The sequence below is a fragment of the Camelus bactrianus genome, chromosome 22 (assembly GCF_048773025.1).
Source record: "Camelus bactrianus isolate YW-2024 breed Bactrian camel chromosome 22, ASM4877302v1, whole genome shotgun sequence".
Lineage (NCBI taxonomy): Eukaryota > Metazoa > Chordata > Mammalia > Artiodactyla > Camelidae > Camelus > Camelus bactrianus.
In genome coordinates, this window is record NC_133560.1 from 6,105,333 (window position 1) to 6,127,005 (window position 21,673).

General features: G+C 39.8%; 1 protein-coding gene and 1 pseudogene across 2 annotated transcripts in view; both read right to left on the reverse strand.

The window, feature by feature from the left end:
* The window catches only part of CANX (calnexin), a 27,528-nt gene continuing 5,855 nt past the window's right edge, over window positions 1-21,673 (reverse strand). For both annotated transcript variants that reach the window (XM_074350127.1, XM_074350128.1), the window contains exons 2-15: window positions 14,765-14,941; window positions 14,420-14,493; window positions 13,912-13,970; window positions 13,299-13,440; window positions 12,778-12,859; window positions 12,085-12,277; window positions 10,519-10,708; window positions 7,982-8,095; window positions 7,531-7,687; window positions 6,180-6,395; window positions 5,392-5,511; window positions 4,372-4,498; window positions 4,116-4,195; window positions 1-2,345 (exon numbers count right to left, since the gene is read on the reverse strand). In XM_074350127.1, the coding sequence (XP_074206228.1) occupies window positions 2,292-2,345; window positions 4,116-4,195; window positions 4,372-4,498; window positions 5,392-5,511; window positions 6,180-6,395; window positions 7,531-7,687; window positions 7,982-8,095; window positions 10,519-10,708; window positions 12,085-12,277; window positions 12,778-12,859; window positions 13,299-13,440; window positions 13,912-13,970; window positions 14,420-14,493; window positions 14,765-14,938 (1,782 nt within the window). In that variant the 5' untranslated portion in view covers window positions 14,939-14,941 and the 3' untranslated portion in view covers window positions 1-2,291. The remainder of the gene's footprint in view (window positions 2,346-4,115; window positions 4,196-4,371; window positions 4,499-5,391; window positions 5,512-6,179; window positions 6,396-7,530; window positions 7,688-7,981; window positions 8,096-10,518; window positions 10,709-12,084; window positions 12,278-12,777; window positions 12,860-13,298; window positions 13,441-13,911; window positions 13,971-14,419; window positions 14,494-14,764; window positions 14,942-21,673) is intronic.
* Window positions 14,949-21,673, reverse strand: part of LOC123614380 (large ribosomal subunit protein uL30-like) — a 14,718-nt pseudogene continuing 7,993 nt past the window's right edge.

Here is a 21,673-nt window from a genome sequence, read left to right on the forward strand (position 1 = left end):
GACGCTTAACACAGGGCTTTAATGTAATACCATTTTGTAACACGACAATTTGAGAAAAAGTGTAGAGTATTTTATGGATAAGAGAAATTGAGGAACACATCTGATGGAGTGGGCATTTTACAACAATGGGACAGATAACCAGCATGTAAAATCATAATGCAAGTGCCTTTTAAAGAGCTGAACACTGCTGCTGATCATTCATTGTGTCAGACTTCTAATCAGGAGGCTGCACCTTCAACAGAGTGAAAAAAAGAACCAAAAAAGACTTTCCTTTTTTCTGGACAAACGTTGCTGAATTACCCTGGAAAGGCAAATGAACAGTCTGTTGATATACACCTGTCATTCCACAGCTCAGCTGGAAGAAACTGTAAGGGAGGCATGAAATCTAACGTCAAAGGAGAGTGAAAAAGGCAGATTTCTGGAAATGCAATGATCCCACACACTTGCTTCAAGGAGAAACCTGCAGACGTATTTTCAGGTCTTGCTAAGTAACTGTTTATTTGCACTCAATACATTTGGGAAAGTCAGCTACATAGCTAAGGTGACTGTGACCACAGAACGACAGATGAAAAGGATTAAAGCACTGAACAGCAAGAAAAATGCATCCCACCCTCATATGAATTTAAGTGAACCAGTAAAAAGTTGAAGATAAACAAAATAAACAGACACAGCCTTCATCTTTTACAAATATACTTCCTCCCCAATATCTCCCCAATATAAACACTCTGGAGTGTTTATATATTCAGTGCAAGGAACAGTATCATCGGTACATTTGAAACACCTCTGAAGAATAAAGCTAAAACAACATCTAATTCTGAATACATTTCAGTGTGGTGTAATAATGATATTATTACATTAGAATGATGGGGAGAGGCTCTGATAGCACCCATCTGCATTCCACATGGAAAAAAAAAACAAACCTAAGATCTTTTGTTAAAAATTTTACAAGCCACATAGTTAAAAAAAAAAAAAGGACTGCTTTATCATGTAATTTAAGACACAACTGTTACATGAACTGCAAATGATGACTTAAAAGGATTAGCAGCTACAAAAATTAGAAAACTCATGCTCCTCCCATAAATACTTTTAGCCTGCGCTCAATCATAGTCAATTCTGAATTGGCTTACCTCTGGGTTAGACTTCTGCAGTCTTTACACAGAGTAAAAGAAATGCATAAAAATGCAAGATAGTATTGTGTCTTGTACTTTGACCCTGGAAAGGTGTGGGTCTGCTTAACGAAGGAAGAAGAAACATACACGTAATCACAATAAAGCTTAACGTTATGCAAGGCTTATTAATAATTTTCAGCAACGGACTTGCAGGCTGCGCTGTGAAGACAATGCATAGCAGAGGGGAAAGCTGGGGGTCTGGGGACACAGGGAGGGGAAACAGTGTCAACACAGTGGCTGATGTGATGAAAACACCTCCATCTACTCTGGAGCTCACGTGCCCTGGTAGCGTTCCTTAAAAAGCCACCTGCTTGAGAAGGCTGGAGCCCAGACACTCCTGGTGTGTGAAGCCTGAATGCCCGAGTGCCGCATTATGCCACCTCCTCCACGAACTGCATAGCTGTCTGGGAACTGAGCTGTTCCAAGGGCAACAGAACACACTTTATGGTCTAACCAACATCAAGTGAAAAGTTTTTTTTCTTTTTGTATGTCTATTTTTAATACAACTTAAACAGAACCTTTATATAAATTTGGGCTTCCACCCAATTCCTCGCTTCAATTTCCTTAGGAGGAATTGAGTAACGGAAGGAAAACAAGATTATAACCACAAATGACTGTACTTTAAACATGATTATCAATTTTAAGGGACAGAGACACTTGAATGTTTTGTAATACCAAACTTAAAGAACAAAATCAGTTATAAAAACTGCAAATTCATCCCTCTCGCATTTTTAAAGGTTGGTGTTACTTCTGCATGGACAAATTAACACATTAAATTAAGCCAAGATTTTTAAAGACTGGTAAAGTTCTATCACTCTATTTTAAAAAACAAAGATATTTAAAAACAAAAAAATACAAGTTAGTTGCTTCATGTTACATTTCACAACCATTATGTTAAATGCTTTCTTTCTACAGAAACAGGGTCCTTTATGTCACAACTGCAATTATTTACTGCTAGATGTTTAAAATTACACGGGCTAGTGTTCAACCGGAACCTGCTGATGGTGACGCCTGGAGGTTTTCTGAGTTTCAATCAAAATTGTGTCAGGTCCTCTCCTAGGACCCACACTTGCAGGGGAAGGGGAGGGAGAGGAAGTCACAGATCAAGTTCTTAAGATTGTTTCACTCTCTTCGAGGCTTTCTGTTTCTTGGTGATCTGTTCAAAATTTCATCCTCCTGTTGGTTGAAAAAACAAAAAATTCAATATAATTAGTATTAAAAAAAAGTTAAAATTCACCAAGTTTTCATCAGCCAAGCTGAGTATAACCCATCTGAGGAAAAAACAAGAAAAATGATTAGAAGAAAATGAATGCACCAAAGACAGTGACTATCTCAGAGGTGGTGGGACTGTGTGTGTTCTTATTTTGTCTGTTTCCCATAAACATGCACTTTTCTCAATCTAACCCATAAACATTTTTTTTTAAAAAGGACCAGACACCAGGCTTTCACGTGTTATCTTGATTAATCCTGAATACTGGCCTGTGAACACATTAGCCCCATTTTAAGGCTGAGAAAGATTCATGAGGGCAAAAGGCTATCCAAGCCAAGTCCCATAAAACATTCAAGACCACAAGCCAACAGTGTAGAGATTTCTTATTGTGCAAAGAAGATTGGAGAATATAAAAACATATGTGAGACTGGTCCCTACCTGAAAGAACTCTGCATTCTCATTGAGACAGAATATATCCATTGAAATAGAAACAGCACTGAGCTTTACCAATAGAAGGGCAGAGCTGTCATAGCTGGAAGTGGAAACTCAGTAGACTTTTCCAGGAAGGATCAGAATGAAACAGAGTAGTGCTTGGAAAAGGAACCCTGGGAAGAAAGGTGTGGAGTCTTCTTTTCCTCATGCCTCATACCCAACCCACCAGAGCAGAAGCTCACATCGCTCTCTCCTACCACCCTGCTCAGAGCCACCAGCCCTCGCCTGGGTTATTACAGCAGCCTCCTAACCAGGCTCCTTGATTCTCTCTAGTCTGTAGGAAACACAGCAGCCAGAGTAACCAAATCTGGCTGGCCACTCCTTTGCCCCAAAGCCTGCAATGACCGTCCATTTCACTAGGAGGAAAAGCCAAGTGCATGTAACAGCCTAGGAGGCCCCACATAATCTGGCACCTTCCCCACGTGCCTCTTCCCCCTCCTTTCAACCTGCTGGCCACAATGGCCTTCCAGATGAGCACCGCAGGCCCTGGGCCGGCGTTCTCTCTGCCAGGGATGCTCTTTCCGGGGACGTCTCCCTGGCAAGGTTCTTTATCTCTTTCAAGCCTCTGTTGAAATGTCACCTCTCCACTGAGCTCTACCCACCATCTTTAACACTGCAACCCAGCCCACCTCCAGCATGCCAATACCTTTTCCTGTCCTGCTTTTATTTTTCAAAGCCCACTGCTTTTTAACATTACCGTTCATTTACTTCCTTATAATGTCTACTGCTCAGTCTTCCTTCCACTAGAATTTAACTTCCCCAAAGGTAGGGTCTCTTTGTCTTGTTCACTAACAATGCCTGGCACATAATGGGTACTTCACAAATATTTACTGAGTGAATGAATGAATGAATCCATCGGCAAGAGGGACAAAAATTTTAGAATGCAGTGACTGGTGCAAGAAATATTTTTTAAGGGCACAGTGAGGAGAGGCAGATGAGGAGACAGAACTGTAAAACAATAACCTGAAGCTGCCATCTCAGAAAGCATTTTACTAGTTTCCCCTACAACCTCTGCTCATTACAGAAAGCCATTTTCAGCACAGAAAATACTTTTGAGATTCAGATGTAATCTGGGGCTATAAAATGTCGGCCTGCATCGCTAAGAAGTCCACTTTTACAAAATTGTAACAGAATTTTGACTGCCGCTGCCATCGAAAATTACCCTATGAAAAATACTCTCGACTTAAATGTACCTTCACCTGAGTTGCTTGAAATACAAAATATACTCTCCCCCTTTCTGTTACCTCTGCTTTAGGTGTCCTGTCTTCCTCCTCTTGACTGACAGTGCCACCATCTCCTTCAGCATCACTCTTCTGCTTCTCTTCTAAGACAGAAGTCAAAGTAAGATGACTGAGCAAAACCTTACACTTGTTTTTGGTAGTTAGCAAGTATTAGCAGACACCTCAAGTCTAAAACAATCTCGACAGTAACTTGCTTCTAAGGGTTTGAAATATCTTAGGGTGCTGGACTGAAGCAGGTATCCTGGGGTCTCCTTCTTACCAAGTTTCTCTTCACCTTCCTCCTCTTCATCTCCCTTTTCCTTTTCCTCTTCCTTTTCTTCTTCTTCCTCCTTCACATCTGGTTGAGGAGCATCAGTCTTCTTGTACTCCATAGGACTGGCCTGTTTCTGAAACATTCCCCCAAAGCACAACAGTTTTGTTCACATTTTTATGTATGACGTTACCATATAATTATCAAATGCCTATGAGCAAAGTTCTGTACCAGGCAAACGCTGAGGGAGGTAAATAGAAATGAGTAAGACGGAATTCCTGCCTGAGAGCTTCCTCCCCCGTGAGCACGTGTGTGGCTCAAGGGAGAAGGAACAGTACGAGCAAGGGGTCGGGCAGGAATGTGCAGGTCTAACCAGTCAGGTGACCGAGGCACAGACACACAGAACAGGGATGGGGATAAGGCTGGGAAAGGAAGACTGGATCAGGTTACAAAACATCTCGAACGCAAGGCGAAGCATGATCCTCACTTAATAGAAGCAGAGAGCCCAAGCAAAATTTTCTTTTTCTTTTTTTTTTTTAAACTGCATATAACAAAGGCTAAACAAGAAAAACTGAAGTAAGTGTATATTACCACTACATGTGTTTTCTGACAGTGGGGATAGGGATGCTGAGAAAGGAACACACCATGAGAAATCAAAGGCTGTATTCCAATGTATATAAAATAGAAACAGCCATGCCAGGAAGAAAAGCTGGTTTGTGCCCAGATGGCTAGGTAGATACCTAAGTCGTCTTTTTTTCCTTCCAGAAAGCTGCTGCCAAATGTAAAGGGAAGTAAGACAGTGGCTAATACTGCGAGAAACTGAGGGGCTAACAAACCCCACTCCCATCTGGGCACAGTAACTGGCCACGGAGAGTAGCGAACAAGGTGTCAGAAGTCAGCACCACGTGTGGCCCAGTCACCACTGAGTCGCTACAAAGAAAACCTCAGGCAATATATCTTTAGTTATTTTTAATAACATAAGAATTAGTGAATCAAAAACAAAAACAAAGCGAAACCAACAACTCATACCTTTCCAGAGCAGCAGAAGAGGATGACAAGGAACACAGGCAGAGCCACTGTCAGAATGTAGACCACCCAGAGCCACGGTCGCTCCTCGGCTGCCTCGAGCATCTGCCCCACTACACCTGGCTGAGAAACAAGACGGCTGATATCAAGTTCCGGCTTCTAACCCCAAACAAAGCCCAAGCTGCTCTACTGCGGAGTTACCGCATGGCACTGCTCAGGTGCCTTTTTCAAAGGATTCAAGATGAGATGTTCACATAGCGTAAAAAGGATGTGAAAGAAAAGCCTCAATTCTCCTCCTCTCCTTATCTTCAAGGTGATTTCCCTGTCTTAGGTGTGAAAGCTGGCTCCTTAATCACCTGCAATGGCTCCAAGGACCTCAGGGACCAGGGAATGAAGAATTTCTTCATATCGATGTCCCTGTCTCTCCAATTCCCAGCCTGGCCCATACACCCAATTATTTGAAAACTCCAGTTATTGCATAAACCAAGATTCAATATTTAAGACTGCACTAAAATATACCCTAAATGGCAAATTTTGTTAAATACATCTTAACACAATTAAAAAAAAATCCTATACACATAACACAAATACAGACTCTCAAGCCATTACATATGCCTAATGAGATCAGGTCCCACACCCTAGTATCTTGCCCTTAGCAGACACAGGTCACACTCTTTATGCCAACATTCCCAAATTAGGGAAAAGACAAATATTAGAGGATAGTTTTTCACAAAAGCAGCAATTAGTTACCTGTAATAAAAGATACAAATGCGTAAGAAGCCAGCACAAACCTCAGCAGCCCCGTCAGCAGCTTTCTTCAGACCCCATCCATCACTGGCCCAGTCATCAACTACTCTTCGATCGCTACTTATGATAAAGTTGTCAAAAAAAATGTCCGAGGTCATAGACCACAGCTCTAAACCAATAGCAGTGAAAGGAGTCATTTTGAAAGGTTCCAGATCTTCAAAGAAATCTGGATTTGGTATTTTCCGGGGTTTCCAGATTCCCTAGAGAAAATATTTTAAAAAATCATTTCAGATAATGATCAACACACATTTATGGTAAACCTAAATAAGGATTAAGATGGATTCTGCATGATCTGCAAGGGAAGTGCTGACTTTGTGAAACTTAACTGAGTAACAGGAGGACAACAACAGACACTGTTGATGCCTTTAAGGTGTCTGGACTCCCCACTGCTTTCAGCTTCTAGTATCATCCATGACCTTGATCCAAACCAACACTTTGCTCCGCCTGGCACATTCCAACAGCCTCTACTCTTATCAACTGCTAGTGGGAGTGGGGCTGTAAGTCAGCGGTGACTGAAAACGTACGTCATCTTCACCCAGACATTCCACTTCAGATGACTACCTAGAGAAATAGCTACCAGCGTACTCAGACACGTACAGGGATCATCACTGCGGCAAGGATTCTACAACGGCAATTCACCCAAATGCTCATCAACAAAACAGCTATGCTGCAATTTTTAATTTATCCTATTGACTGCAAAATTAAAAATACATTTAAAAACAGAAAAATATACACGTAATGTATACAAAGAGATACAGCCCTACACCTTACATTTTAAAGTGTGACAAAGTGGAAATTAATGATTTTAAATCATTTGACCAGGATAGAAACAGAAGTGAGACCAGAATCTAAGTGGTCACATGTCCGCAGTAAACGTGAAGCTTTACAACATCCCCACCAGCATACTTACCATCTCATTTGAGCCTCAGTCAGTCTTTTTACAGTTGATACTGAGGTCAAGCAATGAGATGACCTGTGGTCAGGGAGTCAACTCCCATCACAGTCCTCTATCCACCCCATCACAGAGATGGCCAATTTGGACCCTGTGGCTGTTGCATCCCTGCCCAATGGTAGCAGGGTACCCAAATCACAAGTTTTCCATTTTTTATTTCTTTATTTTAAAACATAAATTACAAAGCAATTATGAAAGCTCTTCTTTCTAGTTTCATCTTTCAATGCTTAACACATTAAGTTCTCTCTCAATTATGAAGTTTACTTTGTTTTTAATTCAATAGTTTAAATATAATGAGCAACCTGGCAGCCTCACTGCAGAACAAACTTCTACCTGAACACAAAGAGATCAGTGAAGCAACGCAACCACCGAGAGGCACAAACCTGGTAGTTAGGATTGTCAATCATGGGAGGCTTCCATTTGCCCTTGTAACTAGGGTTGTCAATCATAGGTCGCTGCCAGACACCACACCCAGGGGCCGACTCACACTTGGGGTTGGCAATCTGAGGAGCCTCCCATTCCCCATCCATATCTTCGTCCCTGTGGAGATATAAACAAGTTACAAATGGGTTCTGTGATGCAAGATGGTGAAAAGCTGCCTGAGGACTTCCCTGAAAAACTCCTGCAGGGAAACTTTCACTATAGAGCATCATCTTATTTCTGCATTTTCAGTAAAAAGGGTTTTTCATGGGAGATGCATCAAAAAAAAGAGATGAAAATGTAATTAGTTTGTTGAGCTCTACACATAAGTTTGAGCACTTGGCTGTATTTAAGTACTGATTTTTACTTCAATTAAAAAAGCAGGTGATTTTAAACATGAACTAAAGCTCGTACCAATCCTCTGGCTTCTCTGCGTCTGGATCAGGTACATATTCAGGCTCATCGTCTAACCAGCCTTCAGGCTTTGTGGCTTCTTCATCTGGAATCTTGGCAGGGGCGTCTTCATCCCTTAAATACAACAGAAAAAGCCAATTACTGACAACACCGGCCAGACATTCACAATGTCGTCCCACTCTGTGAATCTTAAACAGAGCAATCTAAAAATATTTAGGTCTTACCTGATCAAAAAACTTAAAATTCCTCCTAGAAAGTATCTATAAATCATATATCTGATAAAGGCCTAGTACACAGGCTATATAAAGAACTTACAACTCAATAATAAAAGACAACCCAATTTAAAAACCAGCAAAGGATTTGAACAAACATTTCTCCAAAGATAAACCGATGCCCAACAGGCACATGAAAATGTGTTCCACATTATTACCCATCAGGGAAATGCAAATCAAAACCAAAATAAGATACCACTTCATACCAGTAGGATGGCTATAATAAAAAAGGCTGATAAAAACAAGTGTTGGCAAGAATGTGGAGAAAATGAAGCTCTCATACATTGCTTGTGAGAAAGCAAAATGGTGCAGCTGCTTTGGAAAACAGTTTGGCAGTTCCTCAAGAAGTTAAACATAGTTACCATATGACCCAACAACTCCACGCTTACAATTATATCCAAGAGAAATGAAAATGTATATTCACCCAAAAACCTATACATGAATGTTCACAGAAGCATTATTCATAACAGTAGCCAAAAAGGGGAAACAACCCGTCAGTCACATGAGGATTGGATAAATAAAATGTATCATCCCCACGATGGAATTATTATTCAGTCATAAAAAGGATGAAGTAGCGATACAGGCTTCAGCATGGAAGGACTCTGAAAACATTCTAAGTGAAAGGGGCTAGACACAAAAGACCACATTATTATTCCACGTCTAGAGCAGGCAAATCCACAGAGACAGAAGGTAGATTAGTGGTCGCCAGGGACTGGCAGGAGTGGGAGATAGGGAGTGACTGCTTAATGGGTATGAGCTTCTTTTTGGATGATAAAAATGTTCTGGAATTAGACAGCAGTGATGGTTGACCAACACTGTGACTATACTAAACCACTGAATTGCACACTTCAAAAGGGTAGATTTTAGTATGTGAATTATAACTCAAATAATTACTCTTTAAAGTTCATCAAGAAGTACCTAATTTCAAAGCTTTACGCAGTCACTGCAAGACAGCACCACTTCAACTGGTAAGCAAAGACACCTGCTGATCTTGGTCATGATTATGCTTGTTTTTGAACTATGCTAATTTTAAATCAATTGTGTGAGAATTAAACTTGTTTATTATTCAGCTGATCTTTTAAGCTAACAATCACTCCTTGACCTCCAAAATAAAATAGCTAGTTAAGGAATACAATTCTGAACGAGGCCGAGTCCAAATCTAATGTTCACCAAATATACAAAAAAACGCAGCCTTTATACCACTGCCACATAAAAATATCAAACTTCTAAGCCTAAAAGGAGACGTCTACAAATGGAAGACCAGTTTCCATCATTTGTCCTGTCCACTTTCGGACACTTCCAAAAGCCACCGTATGAGTTCAAACGTGGCCGTATACAAGAGTACAACCTGCCTACTGACATTTCTCACTACTCTCCAATCTGCACCCGTAAAAAGCTAAACATACTCAACTTCCCTCATACATGTTCACTCCTATTCCTCTACTTTTAAAAAATTATTTATTTATTTTTATTTGGGGGGAGGTAACTGGGTTTCCTTGGTTATTATTTTTAGTGGAGGTACCGGGGATTGAACCCAGGACCCTGTGCGTGCCAAGCCTGCGCTCTATCCAAGCTACACCCTCCCCCCGCCCCGTTCCTCCGCTTTTGCACATCATGTTCTTCTTCAACCAGGGAGCACATGTCCAATCTTCACCAGTTACTTAATTCTTGCCCTACTTTCGAGCCTCAATCTGACTTGCCCTGCTCCAAGAAGCTAGCTAAGTGAGGTATACCTGGTGTTCTGGTCACCAAGGAACACCTATCAGACCACTCCCCACATAGGTGCCAGCCGCATCTGCCTGCCTCACACCTGGGCTGGGAGTTGTGTAGGCAGCTGGTGTTCTTGTGGCTTTGTATTCCCCTGCTCAACACAGAGCAGAGCTCTCTTGAGTACTGTTCAAATAGGAAAAAGGTTGTTTTTCAAATTAAAATTAAAAATTTTAGGACTCCAGCTTTAAATGTGAATTCAATGGAAAGGCTAGACCCAAGGTTCTGCCACAAATCAACCATGTTACCACAGGCAAACTCCATCATCAATTTCAGCACTTTATGGCTTGTAAATGGACTGAGGCAACCCAGACGATCACAGTGATGCTAGATCACTTGGTGCTCGATACTGTTCAGCGATAGTAGTCTACGTTGCTCCTAACATTTAGACTGCATCAGATTACTGAAATTATCAGATCTCAACCAACATTCAATTGTTCAAGCCATGTAGAATATACAAAATGCTCCACTGCGCTCAGACAGGTCCCGAAGACTCACCAGTCATCTGGTTTGACAGCATCGGGATCTGGTATTTTTGGTCTTTCATCCCAATCTTCAGGCTTCCGGTCTTCTGGGTCCTCAATTTCACGTGAAGGATTTACAGGAGGAGTCATGTCATTTAATAGGTTTCCACTGTTCACCACAGACTGGTCCACTAATATTTCAAAACTATTATCTGGATTCAGGACTGAAAAAAAATTAGATGTAATTTTTAAAAAGTTAATTAGCCACTCTTTTTCAAGCTCTTTACCATAAAAGATCACATTTCTAACAGGAAGTGGAAGCATGGAGTAGAGATCTTGGGTGTTAGAGTCAGGACATGGCCTTGGAGCCCTAGGCAAGTTAGCACTCCTTTCCTTAGCTGTAAATTTTAAATGTTGGTTCTCTGGTTTTTAGGAATAAAAACAAATGATGGGGAAAATTTTAAAACACCAAAAGATTCCATGTATGGGCATTAAAAACATCAAAAAAACAAAAGTACATAAACTAATGCAATGTTGTTTATACACTGCACAAATGGTTACACACCAGTCAACAGGCAAATAAGTTTATTATAACCACCTCCCAGTAGGAAAGGTCCACTTCCTCATTTTTTGAGTATGTATTACACTACCTAATGTTACCAAAATTCCTAATTACACACGCCACAAGTCTACTCACGTTATACTGAGTCCAGTGGAGAACATAAAACTGTAAATTCATAAAGGTATCTTAAGTATAAGTAATGCTAAAGTCTGGCTCCTACATCTAAGTGTCTGAGAGACAACCGACTAGGTCACAGCACACCCGGAACGTACGGAAGGCGGCAGAGCCCCGTGCTGCTACCCTCGGTGGTAATGGTGATTATCCGTGTTATCAGTGATATGTGCTCTCACAGAAAGATCCTCACACTGTTGGCAAAAAAGCGAAACTTTTCTCACTTTTAGTAAAAAAATTACATGTGTACATGTTTATTCACATATGGCCAAATACATATCACAATTTGATATTTCAAATAATTTTAAATTTCTTCTTTTTGCTTATTTCTATCTTTTAAATTCTCTACTGAATATGTATTACTTTTGTTATAAAGAAAAAGGTTATTTCATTCTTTAGGAAAAGAGGTTATGTCTATGTATGATTTTAAACCAGCAGGAAAAACTTAAAGCAGAAAAACTATTCCAATGTTTTAAATCATTAAACTCAACTATCTAGGTGTGAGAGCATCCAAACAAGTTCAATTGAAAGTTACTGTGTATATATTTCTATTGTATGTCCTATTACTTAATGTATTATCAACAAGAAAATAAACAAAGGGAGGAAATGAGGGAGGATCAAGCAAAGAAGCTCTTTGATGGGACATACAAGCTTATTCTTAAAATTGTTTCAAACCCTAGTTCTTAATTCAACCTATGAAGAGAAGCTTCTCTTAGTGCTGAGAAATTAAGTTCATCTCACCTCTAAGGTACTATGTCAACAGAGACTTATTTACAGGTCTGGGTCTTCTGCAAGTGTACAATCTTTAAATTAAATGGATAATACATATGTAGTGCCATAAACCCACAAATTAATAGTTTTTCTTACTTAACGTATAAAGATGTGTTTTCTTATCAGTAAAATAGGTCTTCAGATCTGCGTCTGGCCTCTTAGCATGCTTTTCTTCATATACACCCGTTTTGGGGTTTTTGTGGCGGAAGATGAAGTGCAATTTATAGTCCTCTCCACATTTATCTGGACCAAACATAATCGTATAAGGGGTCTTGTCGTGGAACTGATCCTTCAGAAACAAAAAATGAAGTAAATCAATCAGTGTTTAAAATCAACCTTTCAAAAAAGTGTTGTATGTCCTCTTATAAAATCCCAAAGTGTCCTATTAAAGGAAAAGCTTATTCACTTATGAGGGTTGTACAGGTACCAGTGAAGAGGAATAATCAGAAATTACCAGGGAACTTTACGTGAGAATATATGGAAGTACTTAAAAACACAAAATAATGCATACATCTAGATGGTCACTGCTTCTCTCATAAAACAAAGAAGTAAGTTTGCTAACATTAAAATTTATACAGGACAGAAAACAGGGATAAGACAGAACAGCTTTGAAATTTACATTTCAAATGAAAAGCACAGAAATGTCCAAGTGGACATTCTCAACTTTCAAAATATTTCAACAGCAGTAGAGAAGGACTTTATTTTCACAGGCCTTAGAAAATTGTCTTTGGTTTTCTCTTAGATTCTTATAGCTGTGGGTGGCCATGTAAAGAAATAGGAAGTACCTACCAGGTTGAGTTCCGGGGTTTTGGAAAGTAGTTTCACATAGGCACCGCCACACTCTATTCCGTTTTGGAAATTAACCTCATACCTAATTTCAGAGAAGAACGCAGAAAACTATATGGCATTTTGAAAGATCAAATTTCTTAATTTATTTCCCTTTTCCCCCACCTTGGTCACATGTTTTATCACAGGTCATATGGGAAGAGTCCATCTTCTATTATTATGACTACCCAATCCCCCAAAAATAAATAAGTAAAAGAAAAAAAAAATGTTAACGCAGATTCCCAGTATATATATTCCACAAAATCCAGAAGCTCATTAGCTATCAGGAGGAAAAAGCCGATTTACTTCCAAATAATTTACTGGCAGGAAAAAAAATATTAGATCATAGGATGCTTAAATACACCCCCAAATCCCTCTGGTAGCATATAGTTATTCTCATAATTCTTTTACACGGAGTAGTAGTTTAATAATGTAATTTCTTCTCCCTCCCTAGAAAGCTTCTATCAAACAAGCGTTTCGCTCACTGAACAATGAGAGGCTTGGTGTCGAAGAGAAAGGGCTTGCTCAGTTTAGTGGAGATAGCGTGATGCTTGGCCCGAGTCATCAACACGAGTCCTTTATCGCCGGGAAGTTTTGTTTCCTTCATTTCATCTACCTCCCATTTCCCTGCAAGAAAACAAAAAAAAGTTCTACTCCCTAACTGTACCTCTGGAGATCCTTTAAATGGTAACAAACAAAACTCCAAGTTGTGCAAATCGATCATACTGACAAATGTTTAGCATGTTCCATTTACCTCTGAGAGCTGGCCTACTAATATTAAACACACATAATTGACAAATACTAGGATCCGGTTTTTAAAAGCCTATAGCATATTCATTTTACCACTGCCTAGAAAGACCTGCCATTTCCAACATACAGCACCACAGATAATAAATTATCTTCCCGTCTTTATGGTGTAAAACAAACATTAAACAGGTCTAAGCCTATAAAATATAAAGGAACACACAAAGATAGCAAACCTCCAAGGAAAAAATCTTAAAGTATACACAAACTCCTTTTAAACTAGTCTTAAGAGGTACTATGGAAACATGTCAAACCTCTGTTTGCTACTATATCTAAATTAAATGGAACTCTCACCATCGTATTTGGCAATTTCATCATCAGTGTCATCTTTCTTGGCTTTGGATAAAATCCACCTATAATTAAGACATACCCCAAAATTAAGATTCAAATTATAGTTGGCCTGTAAAAAGAAACAATGTAAATACTAATAAAAACAGGGAAATAGCCAGCTTTTCTCAGCCTACTTAGCCACACTACTTTCAACTTTTAAAACTGTCATACAAGTAGTGATTATAAACCTGTAAGAAAAAGTACCAAACCCATGCAATAACCCCACTTTTTAAGACTCAAGGAAAAAAAATTTTCTCCAATCAAAGAGCAAAATACAGAGTGAAGGGAGAGAGAAATGGAATCAAGAACCACGTGTTTTAGAAGACTGTTTTCCTAAATGGGCATGAACAATGAAGATATAAAACAGTTGGACATTTCACTATATAAACTACTACCCAAAGAGGAATCCACTATTCCATCTCAGTTACACGATGTTTGCCTCTTAAGCTGTTTTCCCCTAAGAAACACTTACCCTGACAGAGTTCCTCTGTCAAAGGAATCAGCAAAATACACTTCCCCTGTTGGAACTGGAGCTTTGTAGGTGACCTGTGTTAAGTATAAAAATGAATTAAGAACTGAAATTTTCAGCAACGTGTCTTTCTTAATAGGATCTATTCTCTTAGTCTGCTTTCAAACTTTCATGGCTGGCCCTTGAATTCAACCCATGTAACTAATCTTTGGTATAATGTAACAAAGGCTGATGGAGAGATCAAAAACTGAGCAAACTTTGCTTTCTCTGTGACAAGGATCCAAATTTACCTTTATTCTTTGATTATCTCAAGAGGTAAAATGAATAGATTCAAAGACCACTTCAAACCTTTGGAGATGGAGGAGTACTGGCATCTGGTTTCGGTTTTGAGTCTTCCACCTCTTCAATGACATCATCGAGGTCATCTTCAATGTCAATCACATCATCGTCATGGCCATCGTGAGCCTGGATGACAGCGGTCCCAAGGACCAGTAACACACACAGCAGCCACTTGCCTTCCATGACCTAAATATAGAAAGAGTAAAGTTAAATGTATCATCTTTTAAAAATTTTATAGAGATCACTAACCCCTCTTATTTAAAATTAAAAGCTTTCAAATCAGAGCTAAAAGGAATTTTATTGTGAATATTTTACAGATAAAAAAGTGAGCTCAGACAGATTAAGAGGTTTTCCTAAAATCAGTTAAAAGATTCAAGGTCAAGAACTCAAATGAATAAAACTCAAATATAAACAACTGTCCCCATATAGAGTGTTCAAATTCCAAATTAATCTCTTGCATCTGTAAAGAGGTTTACAATGGTCAAAGCCCCTTCCACAGATCACTTTAAATGAGTACTAATTAAAACATTACAATGAAATAACAGAGGTGCTAACTAGCCTCACACTAAAGACTTAATATAGATACTGCTGCTGTTGTCCAAAGATTGTGAAGTGCAGACATGGTTTTAAATTAGTGTTTTAAGACTCAACAGAAAAAATACTAAACGAAGGACCAGCTACTTTTCTCTTATTTTCTAAGCACTTAAATGCCTTGTGTATTGTATTAGATTGTCCTGGATGGTAGTTGGCCCTCTTTCCAAGGACCATAGATCTAAAGATATAAAAACTGAGCCACAAGGATGCACAAAATAATCTGGTAGTAAGTAGTGTGAATTTTCAAATCTGCAAGATGAAAAGAGATCTGGAGATGGATGGAGGTAAGGGCTGCACAACAACGTGAATGTACTTAATGCCACTGAGCTTACGCTTAACTAATAGGATGGTAAGTCTCACGATAAGCATTTTTACTACAATAAAAAAGATTTAAAAAAAAAACTGAGCTTAATTTTTTTGGTCTCTTGTAAATCAACTTATTCCAAAGCTGAATTTAATGGCTAATTTCTTACACACTCTATAATCCTTTCGAGTGAGTAACAATATATAGAATCAGATTTTCACATATCATGTGGTGGTATTTATCTTATTTACACATCTTGGGTACTGTATTCACAAAACGAAAGAAGGTAAAGTTCACTGGATTCCTAAATGTTTAGCACTTAGGCAGTGCAGAAAATAAAGGTGCTAAATAAAATCATTCATAACCATTCCTGGAACTGGTATCAGTTTTTAGAAGAAATTCTTAATGTCAGCATTCTGCTGTGGCTTCTTATATACTAAGAAACATCAGTAACCTCTCATCCATTCATTTCAAAGGCCTCCATTCTCTACCGTCAAAATAATACACAATGCCACAGCTATATTGCTTCGATTTACAACTGCAAAGGACTCCCTAAAACTAAACAGGCTGATTCAACACTTTTACCTAAATCAACTCTCTACAACTCCAAAGTTCTCATAGAAACAATGCTACAAAAGGTAGCTGGATTCCCAGGGATAAGCTACCAAACCTAATTAGCTCCAAACCTAGCTAAAACAGTATCCGCATACAATTATTAACTGTTTAAAAGAAAGACAAGATGCAGTAAGCCTAGTAGTAAGTAAAGCACAAAACCATGGCTGCTGGAGCACTGCTGCTCAAGGGAAAGCCAGCCGGGGAGGTGAGCTCGTCTCTTTTGAAAGGTAAGTGATTTTTTTTCCCCTCAATTTTTAATTTGTTGACACATTGTTATTAGGGAAGCTCTAACTCCCAGTGTGACTGTATTTGGAGGTAGGACCTTCAAGGAAGTAAGCAAGGTTAAAAGAGGCCAGCGGTGGGGCCCTAGCCCAACAGGCCTGCTGTCTACATTAAGAGGAAGAGGACCAGGAGTGTGTGCAAAGAGGTGAGTCTATGTGAGGACACAGTGAGGGGGCAGGGTACATAGCCCTCTGCAAGCAAAGGAGAACGTCCACCCCAGACACCAACTCTGCCAACGCCTTGATCTTGGACTTCCAGCCTCCAGAACTGTGAGAAATTACTCTCTGTTGTTTTAAGCCGCCCAGCCTGCGGTGCTGTGTGGCAGGCGGCGCAGACTCACACAGCTGTCCCAGGTTAAGTGTGATGTCACCACGGTGCTTTGCAGACTGGAGCACACATCAGCACCACTCCGGGCGCTTGCTGGAACAGACTGCTGATTCAGCAGGTGTGGGCTGGGCTTGCACATTTCCAGCAAGTTCCAGGGGATGCCGAGGCTGCTGGCTCAGGAACCACACTCTGAGAACCACTGATTAGGGTTTGCGAATAATCCGTTTTTGCTCCATTTTCCAGCTCATAAAGCACTTTCACATACATACGTTGTTTCATGTAGACCTCCCTTGAGGTAGTACTCTCATTTTATTTTATACATTAGGAACAAAGACTTTGTGAAATGAAAATAACCCAATCATTGACTCCTTATCACAACCAGTAAGTGAGAGTCACAGAATCCAAACTCCATATTTAATACACAGGACAAAACGCAGCTGAGTACTGAGGTGTGATGAGACAGGGCAGGAAGACTAGTCAGGACGGGCAAGTGGGGCGAGTGGTCTGGGCTGGGGGATTCAGACAGGGTTTAGTGAGGGAGGGCGCAACTGCAGAGCAGACAGCCCAGGTCAGGGGACCCCGGCACCTGGGAAAGGTGGCATCCACATGCAGGAGGCAGAATGGCACCAAGAAAAGGAAACCAGTTTTCAGGAAGCAGATGGCTACCATCCCGGTCAGGAACATAGACCGGGGTCTCCAGCAAACTTCAGGAAAGCACTTCCCTCCACCACCACTCACCCTCCACCCTGAGTTGCAGAACCTGGTTTTTCAGGTAGAAGTCTTAGGCACTCATCCGTTACTTTCACACCATCCAGAGGGTGGTTAAAGCTGTGAGGACCCACTACTGCCAAACCATGACAGATCTATTCCCACAGCCATGCACGCAGGAGCCTTAGCCCACAGCTAGCTTTACATATGCAATTGCAGCAACTGTAATCTGCCGATACTCCTAAGAAAATGCCACCATAAACAGGTCTAGGTCCAAGAACAACTATTAAGCCAGCTTAAACATTCCAAGTTTTGTTAAAGACCTATCCATATTTACAAAAAATTCAAGATAGCACATTTTAAGGTGATCTTAACTCTCTTCTTTGTTAATGAGAATCCAACATTACCAAGAAACAAAATCCCTCCCTCATTTCAGTCCTCCTACCCATACTCCTCATGGAGTGCAAAAGGTGAGTAAAAAGGATGTTGCACTGTGATACTTTCTAGAAGAAACAGAAAATTTAAGTGATCTTGAGTTTGACGATGAGTTTTTAATACATCAAAAGCAAGATACGTGAAAGAAAAAATTGGTTAAGTTGGATTTCATTAAAATTAAAAACTTCAACTCTATGAAAGAGAAACTTAAGAGAATTAAAAGACAATCAAACTAGGAGAAAATATTTGCAAAATTTGTATCTGATAATGAACTAGTTTCCAACACATACAAAGAACACAAACAACAAGAAAACAAACCACCCAATCACAAAAATGGGCAAAAGATCTAACAGATTTCTCACCAAAGAAGATACTCAGACAGCACATGAAAAGATGCTCAAACATCATTTGCCATTAGGAAACTGCAAATGAAGACAACAATGAGATAGTACCAGACACCTATTAGAACGGCCAAGATTTTAAAAGCTGGAAAGGATGTGAAGTAACAGGAAACCTCATTTTATTGCTAGTGAAAATCCAAAATAGTACAGCCAGTTTGGAAAACAGTTTGGCCATTTCTTACAAAGGTACCTATAGTCTCACCATAGGATTCAGTGACGGTGCTCCCAGGTACCTACCCAGCTGAGCTGAAAGCTTACAAAGGCACAGAAACCTGCACGCAAGTGTTCCTATCAGCTTTATACATAATCACCCCAAACTTGAAGAAACCAAAATGTTTTTCAGTAGGTGAATGAATAAACAAACTGTAGTACACCCATATGATGGGATGCTGTTCAGGAATTAAAAGATGAGCTATCAAACTAAAAAAAGACCTGGATGAATCCTTAGCGGATAGTGCTAAGCGAAAGAAGCCAGTCTGGAAAGGTGACATGCTGTATAATTTCACTTATATCACATTCTGAAAAGGGTAAAGCTCTACATATAGTAAAAACAACAACAAATCAGTGTTGCCAGAAGCCTGGGGGAGGTGGTCAGGCTGACTAGGTAAGCGTGCGGAAATTTCTAGGCAGTGAAACTGCATGCTACTACTATGGGTCTGTGACACTATGCATTTGTCAAAACCCATAAAACTTTACAGCACAAAGAGTGAATCTTGATGTATGAAAAAATTTTTAAATCATTTAGGAGGCTGAGTGATCCAAGGAGAGCATGCAGGATGTGACAAAACAATCTAACTGTATTGCAAATATATGAAACAAAGAGGTGGAGGGAAAAGATGCTAACCTAAGTAACTCTGGAAATGAGTGGCATCTGTGACACCAGACTGTACAAAAGCATTGTTCACATTGGTTAAGTTGTTTCACCTAAGCATACAGGTTAACAATTCAGATACTGATATCCATGTATATAGGAGATGAACGATTAAGTATGTGGATGGTGGGAGCCACTTTCAATGTAGGGTGCAGGAATTGATAGATAAGTAAGGAAATCTTGGTTTCCAGTATTATCGCCAATAAACGGAAACAGTGCTCCGTGGCTGATTCTAGGATTATGGCAGGAAATATGCAAGGCAAGCCTGGAGGAGCATCTCGTAGCACCAGAAGGGAAATAAGTGTTCCAAACAAAAGCAAAACCAAAACACCCACAATGATGAGGGCTATGTCAAAGGAACACAAGAGTGAACAATGGCCAGAGCTGGAACATGAGCAACAAAACAAGTGGTGCTGGATTATACCCCAAAGTATAGAATAAATGCCCATGAATCTATACAACACAAATACAAGACTGAGTAAATAAACAAATGGGGACGAGACAAATTTCCCATGCAGAAATATTCCAAGTAATTGATAATAGATACTCCACCATCAAGGAGGTGGAAAATAACCCCCCACTCCTTACATGTGGGCTGCACAGAGTAATGTTCTTCCACAGGGCACAGTAGGGGAAGGGGTAAAAACAGGAACTTTACAGTGGAGAAACCCCGCAAACACTACTTCAGCCAGGCAGTCAAGGTCAACACTAACACTGACAGGTCATGTTTATAGTGTGCACCCTCGATGCAATGTTATGAAAACAGTACTTTAACCTCTGTGGTCTTCCTCCCCAAAATCCATATTCCCTCTAATCATGAGGAAAACATCAAAGAAATTCCAACAGAGAGACATTCTACAAAATAACCTGACCAGTAGGCCTCAAATATGTCAAGGTCATCAAAAACAGAGCTAATCTAACCAACTGTCACAGCCGAGAGGAGCTTAAGGAGACATGATGACTAAATGCAATGTGGTGTCCTGGAAAAGACGAAGGGCAGCAAGTGAAAACAAAGGAAATCTGAACTAAATACGGACTTTAGCTGGTAATTACTTATGAATATCAGTTCATTAATTATAATAAATGTACTATATAATGTTAAGTTGTTAATATTCACGGAAACTAGGTATGGGTTATACGGGAATACTCTGTACTAGCTTCATTTTTCTGTTGACCTAACACTATTACATAAAAATTACAGGATTTTTTTTAAAAAGGATGTCCCATTATTATGCATTAAGTGTTGCTCTCTCCACCCCTCCAAAAAAATCATGGGGCTGAAATATGGTATCGGAATCTAGTCTAACTCTCCTTTTTGAGAAGAAACTGAGGTACAAGAGATTGACTTGCCAAAAACCAGATACTGGCAGAATCAGGATCAGAAACCAAGCCTCCTGTCTCCCAGTACAGTGTGCCCTTCGGTGATTCTACACTGCTTTTATCTTAGAGACACAAAATGATGTTTCACATATTTTAAAGTCTAAGAAGATTTTAGAAGTTTCTTTTCTCCCTTTTAAACTCTTCATTTGGCTTATCATTTACAGACTCCTAAGCAGAGTGCAGATCTCTCGCCACCCACTATTTGCAACAAAGCAATAATGCTTTTAAAAAACAAATAGCACACCTGCCCATCCCCCATCCCCACAACCTCCCCAAAGCCGCAGAGCAAGTGATTCCTGGATCCAGAATGCTCAGGAGTAAAGAAATCATGTACCTTTAAGCCGAGTAACACTCCTCTGTAGCAAAGAAATATTTACATTTCCTAAAATTCTCTTCTACTTCACAGTTCATGCTCACTAGGATGTATGAGCTCTTTTAGCACAAGGTTTCTCATATTCCTGGATGAAATTATAGCAGTTTCCCCCATACTTTTATTTCCTGCTTGAAAGCCATCATTTTCTTGGAGCACTTCATTTCCTAGTTTTCTTTTAGAAGACAATCTCTCTCCCTCTCTCTCTCTCTCTCTCTCTCTCACACACACACACACACAAACACACACACACACACACAGCTTTAATCACTGCAAGACGGTTACCTAAAACTCTACAGCGGTGCCCCTTTGAGCTAGGATGCAAATGCTAGGTGGAGTCTAACTCATGACTAAGCTACTTAGTGCCACAAACTGTCTCACGGTGAGCCCATTTAAATTCCTGCCTTGGCCAAATCACAAATTACTACAGGCATGGACCTCCAGGAGAGCCAGCAATTAAAAATTAAAACCTCAAACATGAAAATCTTTTAACATTTATGAGTCTACTGAAATGGACAACTTAAAACACCAAACAAAAACCAAAAACACCCTTAAGTTGTATGTAAATGTGAGTGTTGTGTGGCTTTATCTCATCATATCCTTTAACTAGAGCAAAGACTCGGTCAATAAA